Here is a 15,202-nt window from a genome sequence, read left to right on the forward strand (position 1 = left end):
CACCCTGTGCTCTTCAGAAGAGATGGACAAGTTTGCTGTACTCCAACAGGTTTTTCATATGGTCTTTTGCTGGATCAAGTTTTTTGGAATAAGTATGTCTGAATAAGGGTCTGATTCTGCAAAACATACATATTTTTGAATCTGTGCACATGCTTGACACTGAGCCCAGAGTGGTTATGCTGAGTTCAGGTCACTACCATGATCAGCCCACTTGCCACCATCCTACTATTTCCATTTCAGCCTCTCATTTCCACAAAGCCTGAAGGTGACCATAACCATCCCCAGCTGCTCTATGTAATCCTTGTGTGGTGATTATTTACTCCATTTTCACACTTATTACTTTGCTTATTTTCCACATGTCAGTTCCAAAGAGTGGGCGAACACTTTCATCCTCTGCTGATGTGGTTTTCTGCTCCGCAGCATCCGCCTCCTTGCTCATCTATAGTGTTTGCTTTCTGCACAAGGGGATGTTACTGATTTCATCTTTTGCTGTTTCGTTTATGTTCCATTTCTCTGTTTCTCTTTCTATTTCAGCTGGCACTTGATGTGAAATAGTGTGCTATCTTTTGTTTACGATATTCACCCATGTCTCTCTTCTGCCACACATTTCCTCAGGGTTGATGGACAATTTGCCAGCCAATCAGGAGCTTAATATTTGCATGTTTAAAATACCAGTAACATCACTAAAGCTGTGCAAATGATCTATTTTTTACTGAGGAGGACAACCTGGAGGGAAGTTCAGGTTAGATGTAAGGAAGAAATTCTTTACTGTGAGGGTGGTGAGGCACTGGAATGGGTTGCCTGAGGACGTTGTGAATGCTCCATCCCTGACGGTGTTCAAGGCCAGGTTGGACGGAGTCTTGGAGTCTTGGGTGACACGGTCTAATATGAGATGTCCCTATCCATGCATGGGGGTTTCAATTTGGATCAGCTCAGAACAGAATTGCTCTGGAAGAAAAGACTAGGTCTGAAAGCACTGCATCTGATCTGGAAATAACTGGTTAATCCTTTCCCAAAGTTGTTTCAAACATTTCTACCTGTTAAAAAAAGCACACCAGAAAAAGCATGCCAACTACTCGGAGGTCTCTGCTGTTCTCCCTCAGTGGCGCTTCCATGATGTTGCTTAGACTGAAGGGGAGAGGTAAAGATAAACCCATTAATGTTATGTAAGATGCTCAGAAATGCCTCTAATTAAATAAAAGTGGTTCAAATTGTACACTGTGTATGTGCCAGGCAGTTTACCCAGTGCCAGCAGTGCCAGGACACTCTTCTCTCTTCAAAGGAGAGCACTGCAGGAGAGCCAAGTGGGAGTATTGCAGGTAGCTATTAGCAGCAGGTCACCCAGAGCAATTTTCAGGACACCTCCATGCACAACTGGAATTTTGCCATTCAGCACAGCCCTCAGTAATCCTTAGGGGTAAGAGCTTTGTGGGAGGTTGTGAGAATTAGCTGAGGCCACTGCTCTGTCTAGCTGCTTGTTCCTATGACATGGAAGAAGAAGGGATGTGTGCCTACTTCGGATATGTGCCTACTTCGGCAGCGCACACACCAGAGTACCAGCTTAAATCCCTGCTGAAAGTGGACTTGCTTCACCACGTCAAAGCAGAAGGAAGATATTGTCTTTTGCCAGCACTGGTGAAGGGATCATGATCGTGGCTTACTGTGCTGGGTGGACAACGGGCAGTCGTGGCACCTCCCCCTGGATCTGCCTGCCTGAGCCCCATCCAGAGCACAATGAAAATTAGCTTTTGCAGGAATGTGAGGCACTTTGCTTCCTTGCCAGCTGCATCCACAGCAACATTTAGCTGGGTTTTGTAGCTCCCCTCATCTTGCTGGCAATCATTTTAAAGGAGGACTTAATCTGTCACTGGGAAATTGGTAGCACCAGACAAGCTGAGGATTGAATGATTGTGATTTCTTCTGAAAGAGCTTAAAGGAAAATGAGAGATCCAAAGTTGCAGTGAAGTTAGTGATGCTTTGCTTTCAGCAGGAGTAAAAAAAGCCCAAAATTAGGTTTTTGAGCAATAGATGAAGACAACCTTTTGCTTTAAGACTTTGATATAGCAGAGAATGGGCAGGATGAGGACAATAGCACAGAAAGAAAAGTACTTAATAAAGAGGCAAGCTATGGAAAGAAAGAAAGAAAGAAAGAAAAATAACACAATCTGATAAGGTGTTTAATGTCTCAGCATCCATGCTTTTCATTTCCAAATATAGCATGTGCATACAGAAGTGGGCTGGTAAGTTGCCTCCATGCTCAGCCAAACCTAAGCAGAGAATTCTCCAGCTGCCTCCAGCTCCTTCAGAAGCTGGACCCAGATCAGCTGAACTTGATGGTGGCTCAGCTCTGTTGTAAAAATCACACCAAAACCAGGCCTAGCATGTCACCTGAATTTTGTTCTGCTCTCCAGAGGAATTCTCTCCTTTCTGATGCCTCCGGTGCCTCCTGGCACTCACATCCAGCAGCTCCAAGGAGGACCATGCCACTGCACCATGCTGTGCCCTGCTCAGCCGTGTGTGCTTGTGGCAATGCTACTGAGAGGTGTTGAAAGCAGTCCATCACAGTCATTGCTCCCATGGTCACTCAGCCCCTAGGAAAGCTGGGTAAAGACTGTCCTCCCCCCTGCCACTCTGTGAAACTTCTGCAGGATTCACACTTTTTCCCACTTTTGCAGCTGGCTGAACGGACACTTGTTGCCCGTTGTGGTGGAAAGGCTTTGGGGGTGCCAGGAGGGACATAAAGTTCCAACTCTGAGCAAGGCAGGACAAAGATCATGGGCTTTCTATGGTGTAGGAAGCGCCAAAGCCCAGGAGAGACAGGGCACAGCCACATCAGCTCCCTTCCCTTGCTTTACAGGAGCTCTTGGGATCCACTGTGCTTGAAACTTGATTTTTAGGATTAATTAAGAACCTCAGATGGTCTCTGAGAAAAAAGTGGAAGTTTCTGCGTGCCCCCCAGCTAAGTGTGCTGGGAGGTCTTTGATACCAGGAGAGACTCTTGATGGTTAAACAAAAATCTATACTCTGTCAATTGGGATTTTGATGCAAAATTCATGATGCTTGGGAATGGGGCCTGGGACTTTTTAACATCTGCAGCTTGCAGGACCATATTCATATTCTACTGAGGCAACCAACAATGTGTGTTGATTAATGCCAGTAGTGGGAATGTCCTCGGATGACTTACATCTGCTGGGAAGCAGACTGACACCTCTCCACTCTTTTCATGTAATCAAGGCTTATATCAAAACATCTCTCTTTCCTCTGCAGCCCCTGTGTTAGCCACCACAATTTCTTTGGGACAGTGTTTCTCTTGAGGGATATATCTGGGCTGTTACGTCTAACTCAAAGGGTTGCACTGAGAAATTGTTAATGAGCTGAGTTGTAGCAGAGTGGGTGGATTACAAAGCAATATGTGGTGGTGTCTGATGGATACTCCTTACCCTGCTGCCAAACCCTGTTGAGGGGAAAGGTATTTCTCTAATACTAAAATAAGAGCACTATCTTCCATTGATAGCCTCTGACTTGAAACATCCTGCAACTAGGTCAGGTTTGTTATTGAAATTCACCCCAAAATCAAGCATGAGGAGGAAAAGACTCAATGCTTACCCACTCTGTCCCATATCCAGAGCTGTAGCATGACTGGCAGGGTCAGTTAACAGCAGTAATTAATTAGGGAAGGAGGTGGGGAGAAGGAAACTGGAGCATATGAATACAGAATATTCTGACATGGCAGCTTTTTCCTCCCTCTCCCTCCACCAAAAAGACACCATAACTGTTACTCTGGGAGACCATGCTGGAGCTCGAAGTTGCTCTGCTTTGCAGCATGCTTGGAGTAAAGTCCGTGCCACCCTGCACTGTGGGTTGCACAGGTACTGGGTCAGTGGGCTCAGGGTTAATGGGTTACAGGAGAGGGGAGCTCCTGTGACCAAGCAGTGGCATTGGTGGATGGAGAGCCTTCAGGGAGAGCTGCTGGAGCATGCAGCTCTGCAGGTGGCTGTGAACACATGCACAGAGGCTCCCAGGGTAGTCATGATCATCTTGGTTTCCAGGTTTGCCCACTGATACCCCTTCAAACAGAGGCAAGGCTGAGGGAGGGGTGGCGAAGCAGCGCTGGTTGCTGCTGTCCACATCCTTACACAAGGGTTTGTATATCTGAGGTGCCAAGTGCCCACACAGCCCTAGCCCACAGCTGGGATGGGACCCAGAGCCTTGCCAGGAGCCTGCGTTTGCAGGCAGCAGGGGATTTTGCAGCCTCTCTCATCGTGGCTGTCACAATCCTGCTGGACACTGGGGCCAAACAACACTTGGGTTCCCCAAATCACAGCCCTGTGTGGGAGACATGAGATTAGGGTTGAGATGGTCATGAGATCATGTCCAGGATGAGATGGTGTCAGAGGATGCCTGCGGATTGTTAGCAGCAGGTTTCAGAGTCCCTCTCCTCCTTTCCACCACATAAATAAATAAAGCTCATGGGGTTACAATGCACTGTAGCACTTTAATCCTGTTGGAGATAAAGTGGATTACAATGCTATTTGGCTGGCCATGTGTGCAGAGCCAAACTGTTATAACAGGATTCAAATCCCTTCCCTAACTCAGGGCAAATTTGCTTGTTGCTTTAAAAAATAGATAGAAGACAGCTTGGCCCCATAAACCATGTTATGACCCTTTTTGAATGTAAGATTGTACTCCTTATGCCCTCTTTTAAATATGCATCTTTTTGTAATTCAGTGAGTTCATTGAAGTCCTACAGAGACAGAGATGGGTGGGTTTTACAAGCACAACTTAACCACAGTTTTTTACTCTTTACAAGAACATTTTTCACACTCTCCAAAGAGTTAAAGTTTCATGTAAAAAGCTGGCAACTCCTTGAATGGGGAAAATCTCTTTTACCCAGCTGTACACAGCACCCCGCAAGGCATCAGTACCAGCTGGGCTGTTACTGCACAGCAGTCCTCTGCCCGGTGCTACGGCTGGTTTTTGGGACAGGGACGTATGCCAGCTAAGGAGCAAGGACACACCACCCACCTTTGCTTCTCCCTAGGTTGCAATTAGCAGTGCTGGGGACAATTGCTATTAACAGGGTGAAAATGCAAAGGAACTCACTGAGCCTCATCTCCACAGGACAAGCAAACACTCATTTCTTCAATGTGCACGGAGCATCTTTAAACTTTCTCTGCACACTGGGCCCTGCAGCCAGCAGCAGAAGTGCTTCTCTAATTAACATGGCCTTGGGAAGGAGCAGCCACTTGGCTGGGGAGCTCTGTTGCATCTCCAAGGGGAGATGTCATGGTGACCATATGCTTGAAGGCAGGCAGGTTACAAGGTAATGCGTGTAATATAACTGAGAAAGAAAGTGACTTGTAGAAGTGCAGTAAATACAAGGTTTTCTCTACTTGGCAAGTGAATTTTGATCCCAGCATAGCAGTGCTTCCTAAGGTGCTGTTGCTGTGCCTGCCTGGGGAATATTGTTGTTGGACAAAGAGCAGAAAGCAGACAGAAGGACAAGGCGGCTCTGAAGCAACCCTCCCACTCCATTAATACCCCTGCCAAACAGGCGAAACAGAGGGGGACGGTTGCAAAGCTGTCTTTCCTTGTTTAAAGCAGCCTGTGTCAGCCTGTCGTGCACAGGGAAAATAGCAGCAGATCAATAGAGGTGTCTGTACTGACACTCTTGCCATCTTGTCCTGTAAGATACACTGAAGCACTCATCAGCCCTCTCAGTTAATGAGCCTTTCAGAGGGAAGAAAGGCACAGGTTTCATTCTAAGTGTGTGCTTCTCTGCTAACCTCTGGACCTCTCCTAAAGGAAGAAGTGATGGGCTCTGGTCACAGTCAGAGGTCTGGGCTGTGACTGCGGTGACAGCGTGCTGACATAATTTTACCGCAGCCCTCCTTGGTCTAGCTATGGGTCTGTGGCAGCACAAGCTGGTGTAAGTTTTCCCTGGAGGGTACCAGGGCTCCCCTGCCCTCTGCTGCTCACTGAGTGCTTTACATGATGTCAAATCTCTGACACACGAATATGATCACCAGCCATGGGTCCTCCAGGTAGGCTGGATCCTACCACCATCCCCGAGCACTCCCCTGGATGGAAGGAGTGAGAACAGAGGTCCTGCTGCAATTTGACTCTAATGGAGTTATGTGTGTTGGCACTGATTGAGGATCTGGCCTATGTGAGGGATGTCAGTGTGCATAATCACATCAGAATACGATGCCTGTCATTTATCATTTGCACCAGAGAACCAGGAGCCCCCTCACCCGGATTCTGTGGAGATACAGGATAAAATAATCCCTTTGCAAAGAGCTTATAATTCTGGAGTAAGCACAAACATTTAAACTTTGAAGGGAAGGGAGAGAAATGACATTGCTCCTAGTTCTTGTTTCCTAGCAGGCATGTATTCATCGACCGCATACCTTAATACAGTTTTCACTCCATTTGTCAATTGTTCAGATAGATTTGGGGGCTGTCAACAAAATGTTACAGTTGAAATGACCCAGCTAGAAATAGCAGACCGTGAAGCATCTAAGTAGTCATAATAACGTAAACTATCTCAGAGCAATATGTTCGTCCCTTTCATTTTTAATGGTCTCTCAGGTGTCATTCAGCATAGAGGACAGGCTTTGGGGGAGGGGGGAACTCCCTATCCCAGCTTCAGAAGTCCCTTTCCATTTTGCTGGAGGGAGCAACCACAGCTTCCCTGTGCATCCCAGGGGCAGAAACGGGCACTCCAAGAAGCAGATTCATCTGGCTTGTCTCTGACACCAGGTTTTGGACAAGGTGTGGTGCTGTGCTAGCTGGAGGTGACCACCTCTCCACCACTAGGCAAGAGCTGGTGGGGAGAGGTGTCTTGCTCGGGGTAACTGGTGTTCTTGGATGGGCACCAGTAGTGCTGTGCTAGGCACAAAGGGATCTGACCCACCCTGACACTGAGTGCTGATGGGTTTCTTACAGAGATGGTGGGAACCACACTGAGCACCTTGAAAGCAGATCAGAGCTAAAGCCTACCATATTCACCCAGCTGGATGTGAGCTGGGTAACTCCAGAGCACCTTCCAAGCATATTTCACTTTACAGTCAGGCTTTCTTTTTCAAAGCGGAGAGGTTTCTTGTCAGCTTGTCCATCTATCTGGTGTCTCAACAGACTTGTGTGGGAAAATGTGCCTCAGGGTTCCCACTGCAATCCTATCAGGGGAGCAATTCCCACTCAAGTCAAGACAATTCTCATTGGAGCTTCATTGACATGTTGGACCTTTTCCTAGAGGCTCCCATTTGTTTCCAAGAGAGTTATGCATCCTAATATCAAGAGCTGTCAAGACAGTACTGAGATTGCTCGTGTCTCTACCAGGCTTTGGGTCTGAGCAGTGAAGAGCTTCGTCATGGGGGATTTTAATAAACTGAAATGCCCTCTGTGTTTAACAAGCAGAAGCATCAACTTTTTCTGATATGCTCAAAGGTAAAATGCTGCAGCTCCCACAATAGCAAATCTGCAGCTTGAGAGGACCTGAACTGATAAATTCAGGTCTAGCCCTAGATACCAGTGGAGCAGTCAGCAGACAGCCCTCTGTGTGCTTATGGGACCTCATCAGACAGTGCCACAGGCACTGAAATTGCTTTGTGACCTTCAGTAACCTTTTTTCTGCTCTTTTTTTTTTTTTTTTTTTTTTTTAATTAAAATTATAGATGAAAGTAGCAGGAGACAGTCACATAAAAGGGGTCGAGCACAGAAGCATTCACTTACAGAATCTCTCCATGCACTTAGGAACGCGGTTGTTTCTTTTATCTGTTCGGATCCTTTCAGATAATGACAGGGATGCACGTTTTTAAACAGCTTGTGTCAGCAGAGGAGCAATGCTGGGAGAGGTGAGCCTGCACCCCAGCAGTGTGTCCCTTGGGAATGCCTGCCCTGATCAGCAGCACTCGTCAGGCTTAGCACAGTGCTTACAGTGAAATCCTTTCCTTGCAGTGAAATCCTCTTGGAGCTGGTGCCCTGCTAGGAACAACCTCTCCCTGCCTGAGCACAGCCTGAGGCTGAAAATATAACTCTGGGATATACTCTGAAGAGGGATTTAACCCATCAATGGCCCTCCCAGGGACCCACAGTTCAGGAAAGATGCTCCCAGCAACACCTTCAAGTTCCTTGCAGGGACCACAGCAGATCCAGAGATAAGTTGTCCTCAATTAAACTAATTTTTGAGCTTGTGTTGGGCTAGCAGGGCGGCATCACAGGTCAGGTCCTCAAGGACTTCCCACAAAACTGGAGGCACTCGGTTAAAGTTGGTCACTCGCTGCTGTGATAAAGTAATTAAAGCCACCCAGTTGCTTTCTCCCCCTGCTGCTCCTTCTCTATGTACAAACATCACGGCTGTGGTATCGACAGAGCTGTTGCCACTTTCTCAGTGAAAATCCAGAACTGTGCGAGTAAGAGAAATGTTTTATGGGGACTATAAATAGTTTTGCATTCAGGCAAATGTATTCTCCTGCCTAAAATAGATTCACCTTGCAAACAGCTTAAGGACAGTTTCAGTGCCACAGGAACGCCTTCAGACTCCCTCCAGGAGACAGGAACAGCCTTTTTCCTCCAAAAAAGCAAACAAGACCAGCAGCCGGAGACCCCTCTGCTGCCAACCCCCCTCTCGCTGCTCCCTACTGCCTGGCAGCATCCTGCTGTGCTTGGGTGTCAGCCTGGAAGACTCCCTAGCATCCTTCTACCAAAAAGGAACGTGAATTCATCCAGCTAACTTTTCCATTCATTTTCTCCGGGCACTTGCAGCATGCCTTTCACACGGGTGAAAGGGATGAGGAAACTTTGGGGAGGGGGAGAAGCGACTTCCCATGATCACTTGGAGCTGAGGGTTGCTTCTCCTTCACTCCAAAGGGAATCATGCAGCAAGACAAAGCAAACAGCCTCTGCCAGAGCTGCAATGTGTTAACGGCACTCTCCCCTAGCTGCGAGAGCACCATTTCATTCCCTGCAGAGAAACGCAGTTGGGGGGGGGAAGACGAGAAAATGTCAGAGGAGAAAAAATATTTGTAACTCACCTTCAGGCTGTGCGTTGGGTTGACAACGCAGACAAGTTGCCCGGCAGCTGAGAAAACCCTCTTTGCCTTGTAGTGCTGAAACCGCAGATGAATAAGATCTAACACAGCCCCAAAGCACTGGGTGAAGAAAAGCATCACAACTTTTGGCGTTGCTGCTGCTGTTGGTGCTGCTGCTGCTGCTGCTGGCGGTGGATAGGGGAAGCAGCGAGGGAGCCCCTGAGTCCTTGAGCCCCGGGAGGGAGTGCAGGCAGTGTGAGCTATGCTCCGGCACAGCTTAGCATGCCTTCATATTCATCATCAAAATAAGACGGGAAGAGGCTTGCAGCGGCAGGGCGGCCAATGGAAAGGACAGAAATGTTATCCTTGAGGTCCAGAGACAGCCAATAACAAATGCCTCCCCTCCAGAAACTCCCTGATGAATTGAGCCTGGTGGAGAATGTATTATTGAACATTACCATACATCAGCACGTTGCATTTATCTCGTGATTACAGCCAGTCATACATAAGGCTGTGGAGATATGCAGACAAAATTGATTGCTTAACGTCTCCATTTATTAATTGCCTTAATTTAACGAAAGACCGTTTGGATGCCAAAGCCAAATATAAAGCATAGGGAAGAAGCCCACCAGTGAAACTGTTAGAAAGTAGCAAAAATAGATTAAGTAGACTGTGTTTTGCTGAACGAGAGAAATCAAAAATTCAAAGAGAGTTACAGTTCCTTGCAGGGGTTAAGCAGAAGTAGAGCTCACTGTATAAATAGATTCACGTATGTGCATTTGCTGGCTTTGATTTGGATCATCACCACTCTGAAGTTTTCTAGATTCTATATTCTGCTACTTCAGAAGGGTCCCAGCACACAGATAAAGCTTCCCTCACCACTAAAAATAAGAGAGGTCAGGTCTCAGGTCTGGTGTAAGTTGAAATAACTCCATTTAAAGTCAGCAGTGTTTTCCTGATTTACGCTTGCTGGTGGATCAGGTCCATTGCACACAAAACATGGTAATTACTGTATGTTGGAACCATGACAGCATAAAAAGGCACGGGGCATGTTTCTAAATATAATGAAATACATGATGCATAAGAGCATACACACAGAGAGACTTGCACTGAAGGAAAAGTAGCTTCTAAATCAGCACAATAATTGAACATGCAGAAGGCTTTTGCTTGTCATTCAACTGCGTATTGGTGGGTAGGAAATTACAAATTAGCCATTAGACAGTCCTAGGCATTAAAAAAGAATTAGGGAATTGCAAGGAAAATAACATGCTTTTGTGTATTATTACCAGCGTGTATCTCTGTTGGTGGGCAGGGAGCCTTTTCGAGCCATTGAGTCTCATTAAACTTGAATCGCCATAACTGGCTTTTCCAGGAGGTGACTGCAGCAAAGCAGCCAAGGGAATCAGAAAGCACATTCATTTCATGGGACAATCCTGTGTGATATGTTGCTCAGCTTGTTAATAAATCAAAGAGGGTTAATTTAATTAGCTCTCTGCCAGAACTTCCTATCAGGGTGCTATTCAGGCTTGCTAGCTAAGTACTCAGATGGCTTATTTAGCCTTGGTAATCCGTTTTCCCTTCAAAGTAGAACAGATGAAAGTAGCTTTCCTTTCTTTTCTTTTTTGCTTCTTTTAAACATGAGTCCTGTGCTGGGTGTGAGGCTGCTGCTCTGGGTAAAGCAGCCCCCATACAGCTCAAGCTTCAGCTTGGGACTGGATTGTCACAACTGCCTCGTACTAAATCAATACTGCAATACTGGCTCTGCCAGACTGCAGAGAGCCTGTGCGTACAAAAAATAAAACATAAAGTAAAAAAGGAGGCCTGAGTGGATAAATAAGTGGGAAATTGTGAATGCTGGAACAGCTGACAACATAATTCCACTCCCCCAGCATTAAGCACAGGAGGAATATGTATCTCTCAGTTCTTAACATTCGCTTGTAAATGAGGAGATAATTTTTGCAGCGCTGAGAGACATTTTGAGAATATTTTCAGACAGACTTGAGGACAAGTGAGTGAATTGATTTGCTTAAATGTGTCCTTTTCTCCATTCCTGAAGTAACTGTGAGCATCCAGCTATTTATTATTTATGTCTTCCTGATTTGTAGTTGGTAGCTGCACAAACACTTCATAGCAGCAAATTTCAGTCTGCAAGTTATCAGTGCGAGTACTCTGTCCTCAAAGCCTCAAATGAAAAAAAGGTCTTTGCTATTTACATTGGTTATCACCACCTAAACCCCTGGGATTATTTCTGTTTGACTGATCGACTCAATTGAATGCCTAAGCTTGGGGGGCACTACTACATCCGTGGGGAGCAGAGACAGCATCCCCCATCCCTGCTGTCCAGCCAGCCTTGAGCTCTGGCAGTGCTGCCGTCCAGCCCCTCTGAGGCACAGCTTCCTTCCTGAGGAGGCAGAAGAGGCATCCCTGACTCCACAGCGCACAGCGACATCTTCAACCTAAATAAACACCCTGGCCACTGGGCTGGTGTACAGAAAGGGTTGCCATTCTTGCGAAGAAAAGATCACTTTCTGGGGTAGGTGAGGGACATTTGCAGTGCCCAAACCCCATATGCATCTCTCTGTCTATCTCGCATTCTACACATGACCTTCTGAGGAGCATTTCCCTGATATGTGGAAAAGGAGGAAAGGAGGAAAAGGAGAAAAACAAGAACTCAATGCATCTGAAGTTAACTCCTACTCAGTGCACATTCACTTTCATGGCAACACTTCTGGAAAATGTTTTCTTGCCCATATTGTTCGCGTCCTGAGACCCACACGCAGCCCCTATGACAGCATCCATTACTTGTGGATGCAGCCAGAGGGAGGAGGAACAAGTTCACATGCAAGAAATCCTATTTAACTTTGGTTACAAATTTCTGGTGACTGCAGCCATTATTTCCAAGATAGTTAATTCCATAACATGCAAGTGTGAAATGGCAAAAGGCCATAGGCTAAATCTTCATTAGGATCCAGATTTTGCCAAATTAGCAGCTCTAGTGGCATCACCGTAATACACATGGGACTATAATGCTCCAATAGCTCAGCTTCTGATGCAGCTGCATCAGGTTAGTACAATAATAGGATCAGCTGCACATAAAAGCAGCACCAACTTTCCAGTTTGCCCACTTTGCTTTTGGCCTGAGACACTGAAGTGAAAGGGAAATGTTTGTGGGAAACCATGAGTGCCCAGGCACCATGCAATTTGGCAGGACAGCAGCCTGGGAGGTGCATCACTTAGTCCAAACCCAATGTTAAATTGCAGGGCTTGGGTTTCAATTGGATTTCTTTATCTTTCTGACTAGGCACTTTTGGGGGTGACCTTCCTACATGCTGCTTCCTCTCCCTTTCTGCCTTGCCAGACACCACAGGTATAGCAAACCCAAATTCTTTCTTGTCCCTATGTGTATGTCTCACTGACATCCGTGGGATGATTTCCATGCTGATGGCACCATGCTGCCCTCCATTACAGACAGCCATAGGGGAAATGCAACCTGTCTCAGGCAGCACCGGCACTAGTCTTTATCTCAAGGACGGGAGAAGAGGATGCTGTTCAGCATCATGAGAATCCATCCTGGCAGCTTACCAGCCTGCTTGCTGTTTCTGACTGCTGGTAGGATTTCTGGCAGGGCTGGCTGATGTGGGACGTACTCTGGCTCTGCTATTTATATTTCCTTGGGGAAGGAGCCAAGCCAAGCAAACTTGTTGCTGTCATCAAGTAGGGACAGGCAGAATGGGTGCCGGGAAAGACCTCTTTTATACTCTCAGCCCTGCCTTCTGGGGATGCTAGTTGGCTACTTAAATGTGTTGGTGCCCCCATCTAGCTAAGGTTCAAGCCCATTTTCTCCTTGGACAGGCTGGAAGAGCAAGATCCATGGCATGCCAACTAGCCACCCCTCCTGTGAGTGTCTATATCTGAGCGCATCAGCGCAGCTCCCTTCATAGTCATGGGGGTAACGGGGCACACTGAGGATGCATTTCCCCTGACCTGACTGGGACATCAGGCAGTTTTCTGCATCCTTTGTGTGAAGCTTCATCTGCTGTCCTGAATCTCATAGCAGGTTTTGAGGAGATGTGTTTGCACTATTAACTATCATTTTCCTCTGTTGCAATCCAGAGCTTTTAAGCAAGAAGGAGACCAGTGGCACTTCTTAGTAAGTTCTTCCAAAATTTATTTGTCTTCACCACTAGCATTTTTCATCATTCTTCCAGTCTGAATTATTTGTCTGCATAAGCTTCTGCCTGCAGAAAGTCATTGAGTTTTCTCTTGCTGAGATGGGGCAGCCTCTGTCACCACAGACCTGCTCCACGCAAAGACACAGTTTTTGCCTAAAACCTCCTTCAGCAAACTCAACAGTTTCATTTGCAAAGCACTTTTCTTGTCCAAGATGTCACTTTTGCAGCTCCTCTACTAATTTTCTCTTCCTCTTCCTCATCTCTTCTTCAGCCTGATCTGCTCCTGACCGCTGATGAGTGCAGAAGCATAATCACCCGTTTGGGTCACAGCATCACGATGCACTGGTTACAGCATGACACGTTCACTCCTTGGGGTCCCCATTCCCTCACCTCCTCTTCGCTTACAGGGCAGATTCAACATCAGTTCAGCACAGACACATGGGAGCCAGAGCTGCCTGCGGGCAGAAAGGAGAACCTCAAACCTCCCTGGAAAATGCATGGAGGTGCTCCCTCCCCTTGTCTTCTGTGGCATCTACACAGACGAGAGGCGAGAACACCAGCAAGCCTTTTTTGTTCTTTTAAAAAATGATCTACTTTTTCGTGTGCAAAGTGTTGTCAAAAGCTATTGGTTTTACTGAAGTGCTTTATTTGTTTGTGGAGAATTATTCTGCTAAATAGGTTTTAAAAAATCCATTTTGACTCTATGCAGCAATATAAGCAACAGCCGCATTGGGATTGTATGGTTCTTTAAGAGGAAACTGATCTTAAACATCTCAACAAACCTAACTTTCTTAAAAGGACAGCTTTTATTGGGCAAAACCCATCAAAATCAGTTTTTAAAGCAGTTAAATAACATGACAATTAAGATATCAGTGATAAACGGCCATTGGTCCTCATCCTGTCAGTGGTACACAGTGATAGGACAAGGAGCAATGGCCATAAACTAAACCACAAGAAGTTTCACCTCAACCTGAGGAAGCGTTTCTTTATATTGAGGGTGGCAGAACACTGGAACAGGCTGCCCAGGGGGGTTGTGGAGTCTTCCCCTCTGGAGACATTCAAAACCTGCCTGTGTAACCTGCTCTAGGTGGCCCTGCATTGGCAGGGGGGTAGGACGAGATGATCTCCAGAGGTCCCTTCCAACTCTAATGATTCTGTGATTCTGCAATAAATGCCACAGATAACCTTATAAAACTGGGGAGAAAACAGAATTTGTTGAACTGGAACCAATTGCAGAATTCTGAGGTTCTTCCTGACATTTCCTCAGGTCAGTCTTCCTCCTCCCTCTCGCCTTCAGCTGTGCATGGCCATTGCCCTCAGGGCTACTTTGCAATGCTGCACAGCCAACACCACCACCAGAATAACGGGGAATGCACACGCCATTGTTCACATGCTTGGGCTGAGTCTCCCCCATCTGTCAGAGGGCAAAAGCAATTTCTGGACTCCCTGACCTGCAGAGCATTGTCAATGCACAGCTGCTGAGCTGGGCTCTTCCTGCTAATCTCCTTCGGCAGAAACTTACGCTTCCCTCTGGTACTGAAGGACACTAATTTGGCAAAAGCGTTTTTCTTTTATTCCTTTCAAAGCCATCCTTCCTGCATTATTATCAGCAGTACATGAGTTTTCCAGTCGCTGGGTCAAGAGGGGGTTTCTTCATTTCTCCTTTGGGGATATCTGCTGCCTAGGGAAAAAGGTTGCTGCCTTCTTCATTTTGTCCTCTCACACTGCTGCATTTGGCGTCTCTCTCTTCCTCTGCTCGCTTATTAATGGGAGAGTTTATGCCAATATCTCATGCCACTTCTCCTTGCAAATGTTATACCCAAGAGAGCCTCTCCTTTAACTCTCACCGGCAAGCCAGCAGCTCAATTGAGACACTTCACATTTTCATGCCATTTTTAGATAAAGTAACTGCCATCATTTCCTACTCATGGTGGCTGCCTGGTGCTCACTTTACCATAAGGTCATATTGCTTTCTGTTGCCAGTCTAACACAGTGCCC

At 46.5% G+C, this 15,202-nt stretch overlaps 1 protein-coding gene across 1 annotated transcript in view; it reads right to left on the reverse strand.

Annotated features, from left to right (window-relative positions):
- SIAH3 (siah E3 ubiquitin protein ligase family member 3) overlaps window positions 1-9,170 on the reverse strand; it is a gene marked incomplete at both ends in the record, with an annotated part of 47,298 nt that extends 38,128 nt beyond the window's left edge. Inside the window, one exon of the mRNA XM_080612778.1 lies at window positions 9,036-9,170. Within this exon, the coding sequence (XP_080468904.1) occupies window positions 9,036-9,170 (135 nt within the window). The remainder of the gene's footprint in view (window positions 1-9,035) is intronic.
- Window positions 9,171-15,202: the final 6,032 nt, after the last annotated feature.

The sequence above is a fragment of the Psittacula echo genome (assembly GCF_963264785.1).
Source record: "Psittacula echo genome assembly, chromosome: 3".
Classification (NCBI taxonomy): Eukaryota; Metazoa; Chordata; class Aves; order Psittaciformes; family Psittacidae; genus Psittacula; species Psittacula echo.